The 15,000-nt window shown below is 39.5% G+C and overlaps 2 protein-coding genes across 15 annotated transcripts in view; one reads left to right on the top strand and one right to left on the bottom strand.

The window, feature by feature from the left end:
* LOC113817708 (uncharacterized) overlaps window positions 1-7,017 on the bottom strand; it is a 303,937-nt gene extending 296,920 nt beyond the window's left edge. For all 4 annotated transcript variants that reach the window (XM_070125592.1, XM_070125593.1, XM_070125594.1 and 1 more), the window contains exon 1: window positions 6,541-7,017. In XM_070125592.1, coding sequence (XP_069981693.1) covers window positions 6,541-6,844 — 304 coding nt within the window. In that variant the 5' untranslated portion in view covers window positions 6,845-7,017. The remainder of the gene's footprint in view (window positions 1-6,540) is intronic.
* A 352-nt stretch (window positions 7,018-7,369) lies between these two features.
* Window positions 7,370-15,000, top strand: part of LOC113807101 (guanine nucleotide-binding protein subunit beta-like protein 1) — a 12,648-nt gene continuing 5,017 nt past the window's right edge. Inside the window, exons 1-3 of one of the 11 annotated variants that reach the window (XR_011398742.1) lie at window positions 7,370-7,516; window positions 7,926-8,028; window positions 11,880-13,273. Coding sequence is in view for 3 of the 11 variants with exons in the window: in XM_070125582.1 (XP_069981683.1) it covers window positions 13,209-13,273 (65 nt within the window). In the remaining 8 variants the exon portion in view is untranslated. Of the gene's footprint in view, window positions 7,517-7,925; window positions 8,029-11,879; window positions 13,723-15,000 lie in introns of those variants that run through there. The other 10 variants (XR_011398746.1, XM_070125583.1, XR_011398744.1 and 7 more) reach the window with 10 other exon arrangements.

Raw genomic sequence — 15,000 nt, 5'->3', positions numbered from 1 at the left:
CTTGAGAAGTCGCAAGCAAAAGGCCACGTAACGCAAACACATCCAGGAGTTCACACGAGGATTCGCTAGATTACAGGATCCTGCAGAGATTGGGACGGTGGAAGGATGATCTGGATGTGTGTTTTCTCGTCCTGTTAACGAGGAAGCTGTAAGATAATGTCTTGTATACACTATGCCTCTGTCTTTCTCCATTTCCTTAGCTGTTTTATTCTCCTCCTTCGGGCTTACTCTTTACTTTTCCCTTCTTCTCAATTCTCTGCCCTTCTTCAGTCTCCTTAATCTTTCTCTCCTTCCCTATTTCATTCCTGTTCACTTCCCTTATGACTTTCAATTTCCTTACCCTTTCGTTACCCACCTCCCTCGGGTTTTCCCTCCCCTTTTCCTTCAATGCTCCCATCTTCCCCATTATCCCCCCTTCCCCCCGAAAGTCTTTTCTCTTACTTCTCCTCTCTGAACTCCTCGCTGTTCCCACGAATGCAAATCACAACTTTTCCCACGCCCTTCTCTGCGACCCTCCCCACAAAAAAACGCCAAATCTAATTTCTTTCCAAATACAAGGATGTCGCCTTTGATAAACCGCCCAAGTCTGAGACAAACTCACTGATAAAAGATATTAAAACGGATAAGAAAGCGCTGCCGTTATAACGATAATTCTGAGGCACTTCAAAAAATCAACACAGATTGTATTTAGATAAGGGCTCCTTCATACAGATAAATCACTTTGTTTGTTATCTCAGTCTTATCAACGGTGTCGGCATCATGCTGGAGCGTCTGCAAGAGAGGTTTTTTTTTTTCGTGGGGACAACAATCAAAGCAATATGGAATATGAGAAAATGAGATAAATGGCACCTTGGGGTAAGTATCAAATAATATGAAAGGTGGCAAAAATTAAGGGGGAATAATAATGAAAAGGCAAAATAAGAAAAATGGTGAAGGGAATGCGAATGACAGAAAGAGGGGGAAAGGAATGCGAATGAGATAGAGAAAGCGGAAACGCCATACCAAGAACACGAGACGAAATGAAACCACGAAACGTTCCCGCCAGCCAAAGACCAGACACAGACACCCGAGTGAAGAGGCAGGAACGTTCTCCTCTGTATTACGCACTCCTGTTCAACACCGGAAGAGTAACAGGACACGAAGCTCCTACTCCCGCTGTCCATCCTCCTTGCTCTTCTGCTGGCACTAGCAAACCATTCCCACTCTGCTCCTCTTGTTCTCCTCCTTCCTTCCCCCACATTCCCACCCCTCCCACTCGAACCCCCGCCCCTTCCGCTGGCACACCCTCTGCCTCCTATCTAACAGCGCCACTCAAAGAGGGACCAGCGCGGACGCCGTGACAAACCTGAGAGCGCAAACGAAGGGCGAATCCGAGAGCGCGCGTGCCTGCAGTGATGTCGCCCGCTAACTTTGTCCCGGGAAAGTTTTCGGGTGGGAGCTTTGTGGCGACTCAGGGTGGAAACTAAAACTATCCTCAGCTGCTGCACGATAAAACTTTTCCTTTCTTTTCCGTTAATGGAACATGAATCTGCTCTTACATGTATTCTCCCTAAGCGAACGACAAGCTTCTAAACAAGGACATGTCAAGTAATTGAATGGACGACTTCTGTTCTCCTGCCATAAAATTTAACGATCAATTAAACCCATATATCTAGGCCATTTAGTGGATCCAGAAACCCACTTAACCGTCAATAATCATTAATTTCATATCATGACTTACTTCGAAAAATATAAATTCACTCCCTTTATGCTGTAATCTGCGTTTCGTTTCTTTACATAGTCAGGCAATCAGGGGCAGTCAATGACTGTGAATCGATTATATCTATTTACTTTAAGGTTGAACAAACAATTATGAACAAAGAGATGTTAATTAAGAGCACAGGGAAGAAGGACGAGGAGAAGGAGACGGAAGAGGGTGAGGATGAGGATAATGATGAGAATGAAAATAATAATGATGATGATAAGGAGAAGCAGGAGGCAAAATAATAGCTGTATATAGTAGGAAGAAGAACAACAGGAGGAGGAGACAGACTTGTTGTAAGATTAGTACAGTAGTAAGGAGAGGATAATAGACAAAGGAGAAGGTAAGAGTTGAAAACGAAGGTAAGAGATAAAAAAAACGATAAAAAAGGTAAGATAAGGATAAGGCCTAAAGGAGTAATAATAAGAGTACACGGAGTAAGAGAGAGAGAGAGAGAGAGAGAGAGAGAGAGAGAGAGAGAGAGAGAGAGAGAGAGAGAGAGCGAAGGATGGAGAGAGAGAGAGAGAGAAGGATGGAGAGAGAGAGAGAGAGAGAGTACAGAATTAGAGAGAGAGAGAGAGAGAGTACAGAATTAGAGGAAGATGAGGACGAGGTCAATCAAAAAAAAAGAGGGCGGGGACAAAGGGTGATATCCGCATCGCCTTCTCCTCCGCAAGAGTGACTCGGGGAGAAAGAAGAAAAAAAAATAAAATTGCAATACAATGTACAGGTCACGGTCCGCCTTCCCGTGTTGGCGTAACTTCAAAAAACACAATTTGGGTCTCGGATCATCTGTTATCCACCAAAGGAAGCAGCGGAGAGCCAGTCTGTATTCCCCAAGACTTAATTCAGCGACAAAAATATGCTATTAGTCCTTTACAGAAATGGTTTGAATATCAAATAAAGACTAAATTAAGATTGTACACTACGATATAAGATTTTTCACTGCTTACTATTTTCTTCATTTCTTTACCCGCTCTGTCTTTTCCTTCATTTTCTCCTTTCCTACTCGTTTCCCTTTATCACTTCCATCTTAATTCTCTTTCTCTTTCGTTCTCTCTCCATTAGCTTCTACTCCTTATCCCTGCTCCTTCTCTATTAATTTCACTCATCATCCTTTATCCCTGTCAACCCCTCCATTCCCACAGCCCTCTCCCTCCCCCCGGCCCCTTACCTACACGCACGTACATCATCCAGAGAGTAATTTCCCCTCGACATACACATATTAATTTCCGGCCTACTAACGCGCCTCCCTCGCCCGCCAGCAATCCTTGGTAGGCCTAGTGAAGTTGCTCTTAGTTCCGTGTTTCTAGTTTTCGTGTCTTAGTAGGGGGGGGGGCGTATAACCACATTCCTCGGCTGGAATAAGTAGATTTAATTTGTATTGAAATCACTAATTTCACAAAAAGTAGCCGAAGTTTGGTTAGTCGTTACGGTTAGGACGCACTAATTTAGGGCAAACTGAATGTGATATTCTTGTGGAGGACAAAAAGTTACAGTCGTCGGTACAAAAAATAATTTGCAGACACGAACGGCAACGCCACAAATGTTCAGCTCTATCTTGCCGAGCATACAGAAATGGCGACAATGTTTCCCGGGGGGTGTTAGTGGGCAGAGCCCTCCATCAACCCTCCCCTCCGGACACGCCCAGTCACAGCAACTTAGACTGATGAATAAATTTTGTGACGTGGAGTTGGGAATATAAGTCTCTGACGAGTGTGTCCGTTCTGTAAAGAATTACCGCAGTCTAAACATACACATGTTTGTATATAAAAGTTCGTTTTGCATATCAAACAGACAGTCAAAAAGTATGCATATTCAACATTTCCGGCAGAGTGACAAACAATATATATGCCCCGCCCATCTTACATTTCACATTCAACCAACCAAACCAATGAGATCCCAGACATAGATATATACTGCAAAAGTCCTAAATCTATTACATATCTAAAAGAGACCAACAGACAGATCAGACGCATCGCAGATCATCTCCGTCCAACTGAACAGCAAATCTACCGCATTTCGCCACGGTCGCTGCTTTTCCCGACAGTTTTCGAGGAGGATATTCATATTAAGGAATCTAGGGGAGCGAACACCAGTGATTCGAAAATCCCAGTTGTTTCCTGTTAATTCCCTAGGCCCTCGTTTTCAAGAACAGGGCCAACCATCATGATGAGTAAAATCAAATCAAGATGTTAAATTCCCCTCAGATCTGGCGTTTTCCTCAGGCCTATACAATATCCAAACGCCTCTTCAGCAGCGACTGTGGATTCCTGAGGTACTTCCATTTATATTACGCATTCAACAGTAATGACAAACACACGATTAGCTCCTAATCATCATCTTCGTCTCCTTCACAATGGAAACTAGAGCAGGACAATCTGAAAAGTCCGTGAAGCGAACACCTGTAAATGCAATCAGAGGAGCGTCTTTGTACAGAAAAGCAACAAAGGGAAATCTTCACAATGTCATTTCTGCGTTACTCTCAGCTCTCTTGAGGAAATTAAACATCCTAATGCATTGCTAATTCCCTTTCATTTCCTTCCTAATGACGGTGTTCCGCTTTAGATGGAGGGAGGAAGAGCGAAAAAATCACCCAATTTTTTTCTCTGAGAAATGAAGAGCGAAAAGTGAAAAATAGAGAATAGAAAAAAGACCCATAGTTTTCAAATATTCCTTTCTCCTTCTTCCTAAGCAGGAGCATGCTCACACCTCACCTCCTCTGCCTTCTCATCTTGGCTCTCCTCCAACCGGTTCTCCTTCATTATGCTCCTTCAACCTACCACCGGTCCTTCCTTGTCTCCTTTCCCGCCTCCTTCGTTTATTTTCTTTCTCGCTCTATCTCCCTCGCCTGTGTCACGTCCTCGACTTCCTCCTCAACGAAGTACAAGATTCGGCGACGTGCTCTGCCGTCGCAGCTGTCATGCCAAAATCAACTCACTAATCAGCTGTCTCTTTCTTGACGATCGACGGAACAAGCCTCAAACTGTCTGACATCCGGTTCTAGCAACTCCTAAAGTTGCGTCGTGTTCTGTCACTGAACTTCGAACGAGATGTCGAGAGGAAAGATCTGGAAATGGGCAACTTATTATCTAAGCCTACAGCAACTCTGAGCAGTTAATTCCGGAAATGACAATTCAGAATATCTCACGGGTATTAATCACTCTTTCTACGACAAGCACTCGCCGTACCTTGAATAAGGATAAACAGTTTTGACAGTCACAACCAGTCTGAAAATATATCCACTGCATGACATCATATAAAACTATTACGCAACTTTTATTCACTCACGTCCATACACACACACAGAATAGGGCACACCACACCACAAAACACAATGATGCATATAGTAACAGAGCAACACCTGATATTTTAATAGTCAGTCATTTAAAAGCTTGTTGCTATTCATTCTTGGCTATGTGAAATGTCAAGCTGAGACTACAAGGCAAACGTTTCGCTGCTCGTAAGAGGGACTGTGAACTCGTAATATAACGGTAGGTGGAATAAAGATCAGAAACTGATAACTTGTAGTTTTTATGGTTAAGATAGAGGCGGTTGGTAAGCCTGCGAGGAGAGAGGAAGGGAGAAAGAAAGCTATAAAAGCAGATAGATATACATATTGATAGATTGACAGTGATAGAAATTGGTAGAGAGAGGGAGGGGGAGAGGGAGAGATGGAGAGAGGGAGGGGGAGAGGGAAAGATGGAGAGAGGGGGGAGAGGGAAAGATGGAGAGAGGGAGGGGGCGAGGGAGAGATGGAGAGAGGGGGAGATGGAATGATGGGGGAAGGGGGGGAGAGGGGGAGAGGGATAGAAGGGTGGGAGAGTAAAGGAAGGAGGGAAGAGGGGGCGAGGGAGGGAGGGAGGGAGGGAGGGAGGGAGAGAGAGAGGCGAGGGAGGGGGGGGGCGAGGGAGAGAGAGAGAGGGGGGGCGTGGGAGGGAGAGAGAGAGAGGGGGGGCGTGGGAGGGAGAGAGAGAGAGGGGGGGGCGTGGGAGGGAGAGAGAGAGAGGGGGGGGGCGTGGGAGGGAGAGAGAGAGAGGGGGGGCGAGGGAGAGAGGGAGAGAGGGAGGGAGAGAGGGAAAGAGGGAAAGAGGGAAAGAGGAAAGAGAGAAAGAGAGAGAGAGAGAGAGAGAGAGAGAGAGAGAGAGAGAGAGAGAGAGAGAGAGAGAGAGAGAGAGAGAGAGAGAGAGAGAGAGAGAGAGAGAGAGAGAGAGAGAGAGAGAGAGAGAGAGAGAGAGAGAGAGAGAGAGAGAGAGAGAGAGATGAAAGCGGGCCAGAGAGCGGGAGCTTACCCAGGGGGATTCAGACGAACAAGGGAAGTAGGCCTAAACGTTGCGGTTTTCGTTCACTAGTAACAAGTTGGTGTGCGAACAGGTCTGGTGCTGAATTAGGAGTCCCCAGATAAAATAGATAATGATAAAACTTTACCTGACCCAAAGGATTCCAAAAGCGAAACTAACGCGACTTCTAACAATTGGAATAATGTTCGTTATCTGAACCGCATTCAAGTTCCCGTAATTCTTTCTCTTACTTTTACATCTCAGCTCTCGTCTTAGTCGACGACATGTACAATCATTTGTGCACTATATTCTATAGCGGCGTGTACTAAAAGTACATTTAGACTTGTAAAATATAAAAACTTGCCGTGAGGGGAAGTTTTCCCTCCTTCACAAACAGATCACCCATCCCTAGGACGCTTTATCCCTCTCTTCGACCACCGAAAATCGCTCCCCCGCTCTCTCTGGGCAACAAAGTCATTTTCCATTTCATGAAACTGCTCAAGGTTCTTAAACACTTACGGACTGTAACGGTGCGAGGGTTGTGGCGCGCGACACAGTGCTCCAGCGAGCCAAGGCGCGAGGTGAGGGACACGGCGCGGCTGTTGATTTTGACTAGCTCCTCCTCGAGCCCTCGCGAGACGCCCTGCGCTGCCACCACAAGCGAAGCAAGCTGCTGCAGGGCGCCACACAGGGTCACATTGGCCACTGCTGTCAGGTCATATTCTCCTTGTAGGCTTACTTCTTCTCCAGCCTCCGTCACGCCCCAGGTGGAGGGCCGCCGCGAGAGCGACGCGGGTGAGATACGTCGCTTCACCAGCGGCATGCTGGTGGCTCCTTATCCAAACGATATTTTCTTACATATTACTCATTGTTGCAAATCAGACGAACCACTGACACTTGCACCTCGATTCACACGTGATATCAACACTCATCAGCCACTCACTGCTGCACGTCCTTTCAGAACGCCATCCTCGGCGCGACTGAAGGCTGTGCTCAGTCCGGGGCCTCGCCAACACCTGCTCCCACTCAACGAGCGTAATCGAACTTTACTATTTCGGAAACTATTCTTGTTATGCTGAAAATGTTTATGAAATAGTACTTCTCAAACATTTGATTTCATTATTAAGTATATTATGGATAAAATGTGTGTATTTTTAATCTTATAATTCGAATGGTTCATTGTTTATACAATGAATTTCTAAAAATATCTATAAAGGAAACTTGTATCAATTTTCGAGTTTTATGGATTATCAAATTAATTATAGTTTATCAAATAATTCCAAAAGTTACAATTAGATTCACATAAATTCAAAAGGTCGCACATAAAACATTTCATGCAGTTATCATACTTGTTAAAAGTAATTCGGCAAAGTGGTTTCTCAGATTGACGAAAGGATTTAGTTCTGGAGGGCTCGGTTGTCTTCATGACTAAGTTGCTATTCATTTTCTTATAAATTGTAAACGTTGTGATTCTCGACAGCTATTGCTAAGGTAGGTAAGTTACTGACTGTTTCAGTAAGTTATATAACCAGTTAATATTAATTGAAGGTTATCTTTGAAAGAAAAAGTAAACACTTGTGTTTAACGCTTGTTTTGCCTTAATTAAATTAGTTTACCATTTGACAAGCAGTATTGCCAGCCCTTGCTTTATTTTGGTGTAGTATCAGTTTCACACAATTTGATATAAGGTAAATTTTGACAGTAATGGAGGCAATATCAGTTTTCCATTGCAAATGATATAAATGGAAATATTGGTTGGGGGTCTAGTGGCTGAATCCCAGATAAGGAAATACGGTACAGGTAAAATCCCTGCCAGCCATCTTTTAAATGAAAAATAATATATGCAAATGATAGAGGAAGTGATTCTAAGAAACTTATCTTCTATGTACTTCAACTGTGAAAAGCACTGCTGCACCAGACCACACATGCCTCTTGCAGTAAATTTACATCGGATAACAATCAGGATTTGACTGAAAAACACGTATGGAATGGCAACCTTGACGTAAGGTGAGACACTTTTCATCTATGGCATATGTTTTTTTTTTTTTTTTTTAAGAAAGAAGGGTGGAAACTGATTTACTGATTTAAAATTATTAACGCTAGTGGGGCAGGCTGTCGATACGAGTATAGGTCCTTAGCTTCAAATTAGCCATTTCTTGTTAATTTTATTTTTGATAATAAAGAAGGTATTTTGTGATAATTACCACTAAATGTTTTTTTTTAAATCTGTAACATAACTTTTGTTGACTTTATAGGCATTTAGAGATATTGATACTTTATTTAAATGAATTACAGACAATAGTTTTTAATTGCACCCTGGAAAACCCAGAGATACATGAAGAAAAGGATGTTCTAGGTCAGGTTATCGCTGGCTCCCTTCAGCCCCCACGTTTCCCATCAAAGTGACATGATTTGGCTCAGATAGCCACATTTACGGCCAGACCAGAGTGTATACAAGGCCAGTTGAACCGTGCCTTTAGGAAGGTTTTCGGTTTGTATATTGGAGGGAAAATTTTTAGTAGCCTGAGTAGTAGGGAATAAGGCATTTTAAGAATGGAATTTTCTTGCCTAGAATCTCATGACTTTCTTGCTATCTCAAGAATTTTACCTGCTTTCTCAAGGTACCTCCATAAATGGCTAGACTTTTGCTTACTAATTCAAGAGTTGTACCATCGGCATGGCAACAGTGTTGCTCGGTTACCATAGTGGTTACAAGCCTTCGAAAGTGAGCGGAATGTGGAATGTTATACATTGCGTACTGATAGTGAAGGCATCCTGGAGAATGTGTATTAGTCATTTCATTCTCTGAATATTTTATCTATTACTAGGAGATCTCTTAAGTCTTTTTCAATTTTTAATAACTTCTTGTTCTTTTTCCTGTTACTGTGGTGAATTCTGTTATTAACTGTTATTATTATTTTAGTATTATTATTACCATTATTGTTATTAAAATTGTCATCATCATCATTATCAACATCAGCAGCAGCATTATTATGATAATTATGAAATTGATGATAATATAATATTGATAATGACAGTGGCATAAGAATAATAGCAAAAATAATGATAATAGTATTATTGATAATATTAGCAATAACAATAGTAAATATGATAATGATAATGATAGTAATGATAATAATGATTAAGATGGTAATAATAATAATAATAATGATGATAATAATAATAATATTATTATTATTATTATTATTATTTTTATTATTATTATTATTATTATTAATAGGAATAGTAATTATTATTATCATTTTTATCATTTAATAATGATAATGATAGTAATAATAATAATAATAATAATAATAATAATAATAATAATAATAATAATGATATTAATAGTAATTATTATTATCATTTTTATCTCCATTTTGTTATTTGTGATAGTATCTCATATTATTTGAAAAATAATATGCCATCCAACAGTTCTTAAAGGCAGAAAACATTTTTCAAAATATTAATAACATTCTTCTGTTGATATTATATTCAGTGACTTATTTTCAACTTCATAAAATTGTATATGTGGAAGTGTGTATATCAGTGATAGCATTTTGTCTTAGTGATCAGAGTGACTGAGTTGCATATCGGAAGTGTGTGTCACTATTTTAGGGATCCCATATATGCAACTAGGGGAAAATATTATGCTTTGTAAAGATGTTAAGGTAGATATATTTATTTTAACACTTATTTTGGAAGATATACAAGTATAAGCATAAACATTTTCATGTTTGATGCTTAGTAGTCTCTTATTAGGAATGCTTAGGCATTAGCGGTCGTTTCACACAGCGAATGTGAAGTTCTTAGTTTCAGAGCAAAAATTCTTGACCAACCAAACTCCTGCTTAAAATGCAATTAGGATCGGAGTGGTTTAGTCACTTCATAAACAATTACCAATTCTTTCACTAATATCATTTGTAATGAAAAAAACAAGAGATTTACGCTTATTACCCTGTGAATGATTAAAACAAGGAATGATAATTTCAAGGTAGAATGGCATATGTAAAACTAAAAAGTTGCCTTTTTTCAAGGCCTTGAAAAATTGACCCAGAGCTTGAGAAAATGCAAAATTCAATGGAAGGCAAGTGTTCTTTATTGTTAGAATTCCTGGTTAATCTATATGGTATGGATGCACTAAATTAGGGTAAGTTGAAGATGAAATTCTTGTGGAGGACAAAAAGTTGTAATTGTTGATATAAGAAATAATCTGGAGACATGAATTGTAATGTCACAAATAAAAGAAAAAGATCACAGAGAATGCCACTACCAGCCCAAGTCCATTCAGCACTTCCAAGTTTCAGCTCTATCTTGCTATGCATACTGAGGTGGACAATGTTTGCTAAGGGATGTTGGGGAGTTGATCACCTTATCAACCCTCCCCTTAGGCACTGCCCTAATTACACACCTAGTCATGGCAACATAGATTGTTGAAAAAATTTTGTGATCCAGAGTTAGCAACGTAGTCTCAGGTGAGTGCCTCAGTACCGTAAAGACTTATCAAATTGGCAATGTACTCTATTGGAGAACTGCAACATTGTTATCGGAATAGAATATTTAAGATATGGTACAATCATTATAAAGAAAACAGTTATATGGAATGCTGATTTAGTGGATTTTGAGGTGGAATCTAGCAAAACTTGAAATTTGATAATGGTTGATCTGGTTGACACAAATGTTTATACTTGAATTTGAAATGATTATTTGCCATGCTGGCAACACTTATGAAGGATATTCTCAATTTTTATTTCAATTTCAGTTTCAAGATGTAAATTTGCTTTAATTTTACTGTATATGTAGTAAACTAAAGCTCGGCATATAGTTTTATTGTTTATGTGCTAAACTAAAGTTGCTCATGGCTAACAATAACAGAATTTGAATTTATTGGTTGCTTTTTAGGTTTACTGTGCAGATATAGTCAAACCTGCCTAAGCATCTACTTGTTCATAATGACTATCCAAATTTTCCCCATAGAAAATATTACTTTAAAAAACCTTTATATAAAAAGCACCTGCTGAATACAACCAGCAGCTGTCCAATTTTTTTGCAAATAGGTATAAAAAATATTTACATATCAAACATATAACCATTAAAAATCTTTACATATCAACCACATAACCAATAAAAATCTTTTCATATCAAACACATAACTAGTGCTTGGGTGACCAACATTACTCAGTGGCTTCCATGCAGTACAACTACCTATTCATCCATGTCAAGCTAAGATGTCAGATCAGATAGTTGCTTCCTCTCTTTACATGGGCTGCATCGGTCATTGAAGAACATTACAAAGGACCATATCTCTCTCATTGTAATATAAATAAAATATGGATAATTACTGGCATAAATAATGTATAACTACAAATAGAATACTTGCTAGTGCAGGTGGGCCTGTATGTTCAGTTAATCTATCTTTGGTAAGTTTTTTTGTCTATAACAACATGACTCACAGGGGAAAAAATCCTCTTACAGTCTTATGTGGTAAAAAAGAGTCTTGTCTTTGTATTTTGTGCTAACATTTGGTTTTTGAGTTAACAACCAACCTCTCTCGAGAGAGATTTGATAAAAATTATTTACAGAATAGAGAGAGACAGACAGACAGACAGACAGACCCATACCATTTGACATATTTATTTTCATTTTTTTCTGGTAAAATTTGATTCTGCATGCTTGACATTTTTATAATGAATGTGGAATAGTCTATATATTTTTAAAATTATAGACTGGATTGGTCATTTAGCTTCATAACTCAAAATGGTTATTCTTTATTTGACATTCCCCAGTATTTAGCATAGATTATTTGCTATAGCTCTCCTTATTTGGCAAAATAAAACAAAAACCCTAATTATTTCCAGGTACATGTTGCTCTACAATGGATTTAAAATCACTTCTTCAGAGTCATTTGAATAAGCAAGAAAAGAAGAAAACGGTAGATGCTGAAGGAGAGGATGCAAGTTCTGTAGAAAAAAATGAAGAAGTTGTTGATAAACTCTTTGAAAAATATTATTGTGAATGGAAAGGCACAGCAAAGCAAACAGGTACTCATACCAGTAGTTTTTCTATAATACCAAAGTTTTATCACAAATTGCCACCAGAGGATGATCAGTTGCTTCAAAAACTGCGTGAGGAGTCTAGAGCTGTCTTTCTTCAGAGGAGGAGCAGAGAACTACTAGATAATGATGAACTAAAGAATTTATGGATGCTCCTTGACAAACACCAGTCACCCCCAAACTTGGGTGGTGAAGAGCAGCTGATAAACTATGAAGATTTCTTAAAGGTTGCTGAACAAGCTGGGCCTAAATGCAAGCAGTATTTCCAACCCTCAACATTCTGTAAGCTTTTGCAGAATGATCCATATGGAAGAATATCCATCATGAATTTCTTCAATTATGTTATGAGAAAAGTATGGCTTCATCAGACAAGGATTGGCCTCTCCCTGTATGATGTTACAGGACAGGGTTATCTACGAGAATCAGACCTAGAAAATTACATCTTGGAATTGATTCCAACTCTACCACAGTTAGATGGCCTTGAAAAGTCTTTCCACTCTTTTTACGTCTGCACAGCTGTCAGGAAATTCTTCTTCTTCCTTGACCCAATGCACACTGGGCAGATTAAAATTCAAGATATCCTAGCATGTAGCTTCCTGGATGATCTTCTTGAACTTCGTGATGAAGAACTACCAAAAGATCAACAGCAGAATAATTGGTTCTCAGCTCCATCTGCCCTAAGGGTGTATGGTGTTTACCTCAATTTAGACAAAGATCACAATGGAATGTTGTCCAAGGAAGAACTCTCACGATATGGCATGGGAACCCTGACTCCTGTGTTCATTGACCGTGTCTTCCAGGAGTGCCTTACATATGATGGTGAGATGGACTACAAAACCTACCTGGACTTTGTTCTAGCTCTTGAAAACCAGAAGGAACCACAAGCTCTGCACTATTTCTTCAAAATTCTTGACATTGATGGAAAGGGATACCTAAATGTGTTTACTCTGAATTACTTTTTCCGATCCATACAAGAACAGATGCGGCAACACAACCAAGAACCAGTGAACTTTGAAGATGTGAAAGATGAAATATTTGATATGGTGAAGCCAGCAGATCCCTGTAAAATAACACTTCAGGATCTTATTAACTGTGGCCAAGGAGATGTTGTCAGCAGCATCTTAATTGATCTCAATGGGTTTTGGACTTATGAAAACAGAGAAGTTCTGGTTGCTGACAATAATGAGGAACCTGCCCAGGTATAAAAATCATATTAATATATCTAAGCATCATTTGTAAAAGTGATGGACATTACTAAAATACTCTAACTTACATTTTAGAAAAGAACACTTTCCAGAGGATTTATATGTGCCTTTGAGACATTCCAATACCCAACCAAAATATATACAACATTTATATTTGTGCATTAACATGTTTATTGAAGATTTTTATTAGAGCCTATAGGTTTATCATAAATAAGAAAGCTTGGAATATATTTGTTGACATGAATGTGAAATGGACACTGCAGTTTTAATAAGCTTTTCATTAATATTAACACAATGAGTACAATCCCAGAATTAGAAATGATAGATATCAAAAGTTAAACAAAGTAAAGGAAATCAGCAAATGAAGTGAGCATATACAGAAAACCAAATACCACTTTGGTATGAAATAGAAATTCAACAAACAGTGCATCAGCCCAATATCTGTGAGTACTAAGATTTTATGGTTCATTATACAGGTACACCACCTATGTTTTGTCAAGTTAATGTCCAACTCATAGTTTCAGTCTTGCAGAATTACAAAGAGACACTTGAATTTGCATGACTGCCAGTTTAGCTCACTAATTTTCTTCAAATAAAACATTCATTTTGTAAACCTTCTAAACAAGAAGGATAATATTCAATTTTTATATGGCATCTGTCTGTCCAAGAAATGGATAAAGGAGCAGTCTTGGTACCAACAGTGAAAGAACATCAGTGGTGTAGCTACTTATAGTTTATAGACATTATTTTGTTTAGCATAATGCATGATTAACTTAATGATTGTGACATTAAAAAATATGTTTGGTAAGTAGCTATTTCTCTATTAATAATGGTGATATTAAATGCTGTTAAACATTTATTATGTTTTCAGCAATTGTTGCACTGTGTACATAAAATAAGTAATCTATATAGATACAAGGTTAACTGTCTGTGTGAAAAAATATGTGTGTGTGTGTGTGTGTCTGTGTGTGTGTGTGTGTGTGTGTGTGTGTGTGTGTGTGTGTATGTGTGCGTGCGTGCATGCGTGCGTGTGCGTGATGCATGATGCATGTGTGTGTGTTCTTACCTTACCTAGTTGTTCTTACCTAGTTGTTTGAATACGGGAGAAGAGCTATGCTCAGGTGGTCCCGCTGCTATATTTAAATTATCGTATTTAAATTATCGTATCGTATTGTGTGTGTGTGTGTGTGTGTGTGTGTGTGTGTGTGTGTGTGTGTGTGTGTGTGTGTGTGTGTGTGTGTGTGTGTGTGTGTGTGTGTGTGTGTGTGTGTGTGAATGTATGTATAATGTATATACACACATACACACACACAGTATATATATATATAGAGGTAGAGAGAGACAGAGAGAGAAAAAAAAGAAAGAAAGAAAGAGGTAGAGACAGAGACAGAGAAAGAGGTAGAGAGAGAGAGAGAGACATAGAGAGAGAGAGAGAGAGAGAGTGTATAGGGAGAGAGAGAGAGAGAAAGAGGTACAGAGAGAGAGGGAGAGGGAGAAAGAGAGAGAGAGAAAGAGGTACAGAGAGAGAGGGAGAGGGAGAAAGAGGTACAGAGAGAAAGAGGTAGAGAGGTAGCGAGAGAGAGAGAGAGAGAGGTAGTGAGAAAGAGAGGTAGGCGAGAGAGAGAGAGAGAGAGGTGGCGAGAGAAAGCGAGAGAGAGAGTGGTGGCAAGAGAGAGAGAGTGGTGGCGAGAGAGAGAGAGTGGTGGGGAGAGAGAGAGAGT

Source organism: Penaeus vannamei, chromosome 9, assembly GCF_042767895.1.
Source record: "Penaeus vannamei isolate JL-2024 chromosome 9, ASM4276789v1, whole genome shotgun sequence".
In the NCBI taxonomy this organism is placed as follows: domain Eukaryota; kingdom Metazoa; phylum Arthropoda; class Malacostraca; order Decapoda; family Penaeidae; genus Penaeus; species Penaeus vannamei.
Note: the sequence above shows the minus strand (reverse complement) of the source record. Positions and strands in the feature narration are given on the sequence as shown.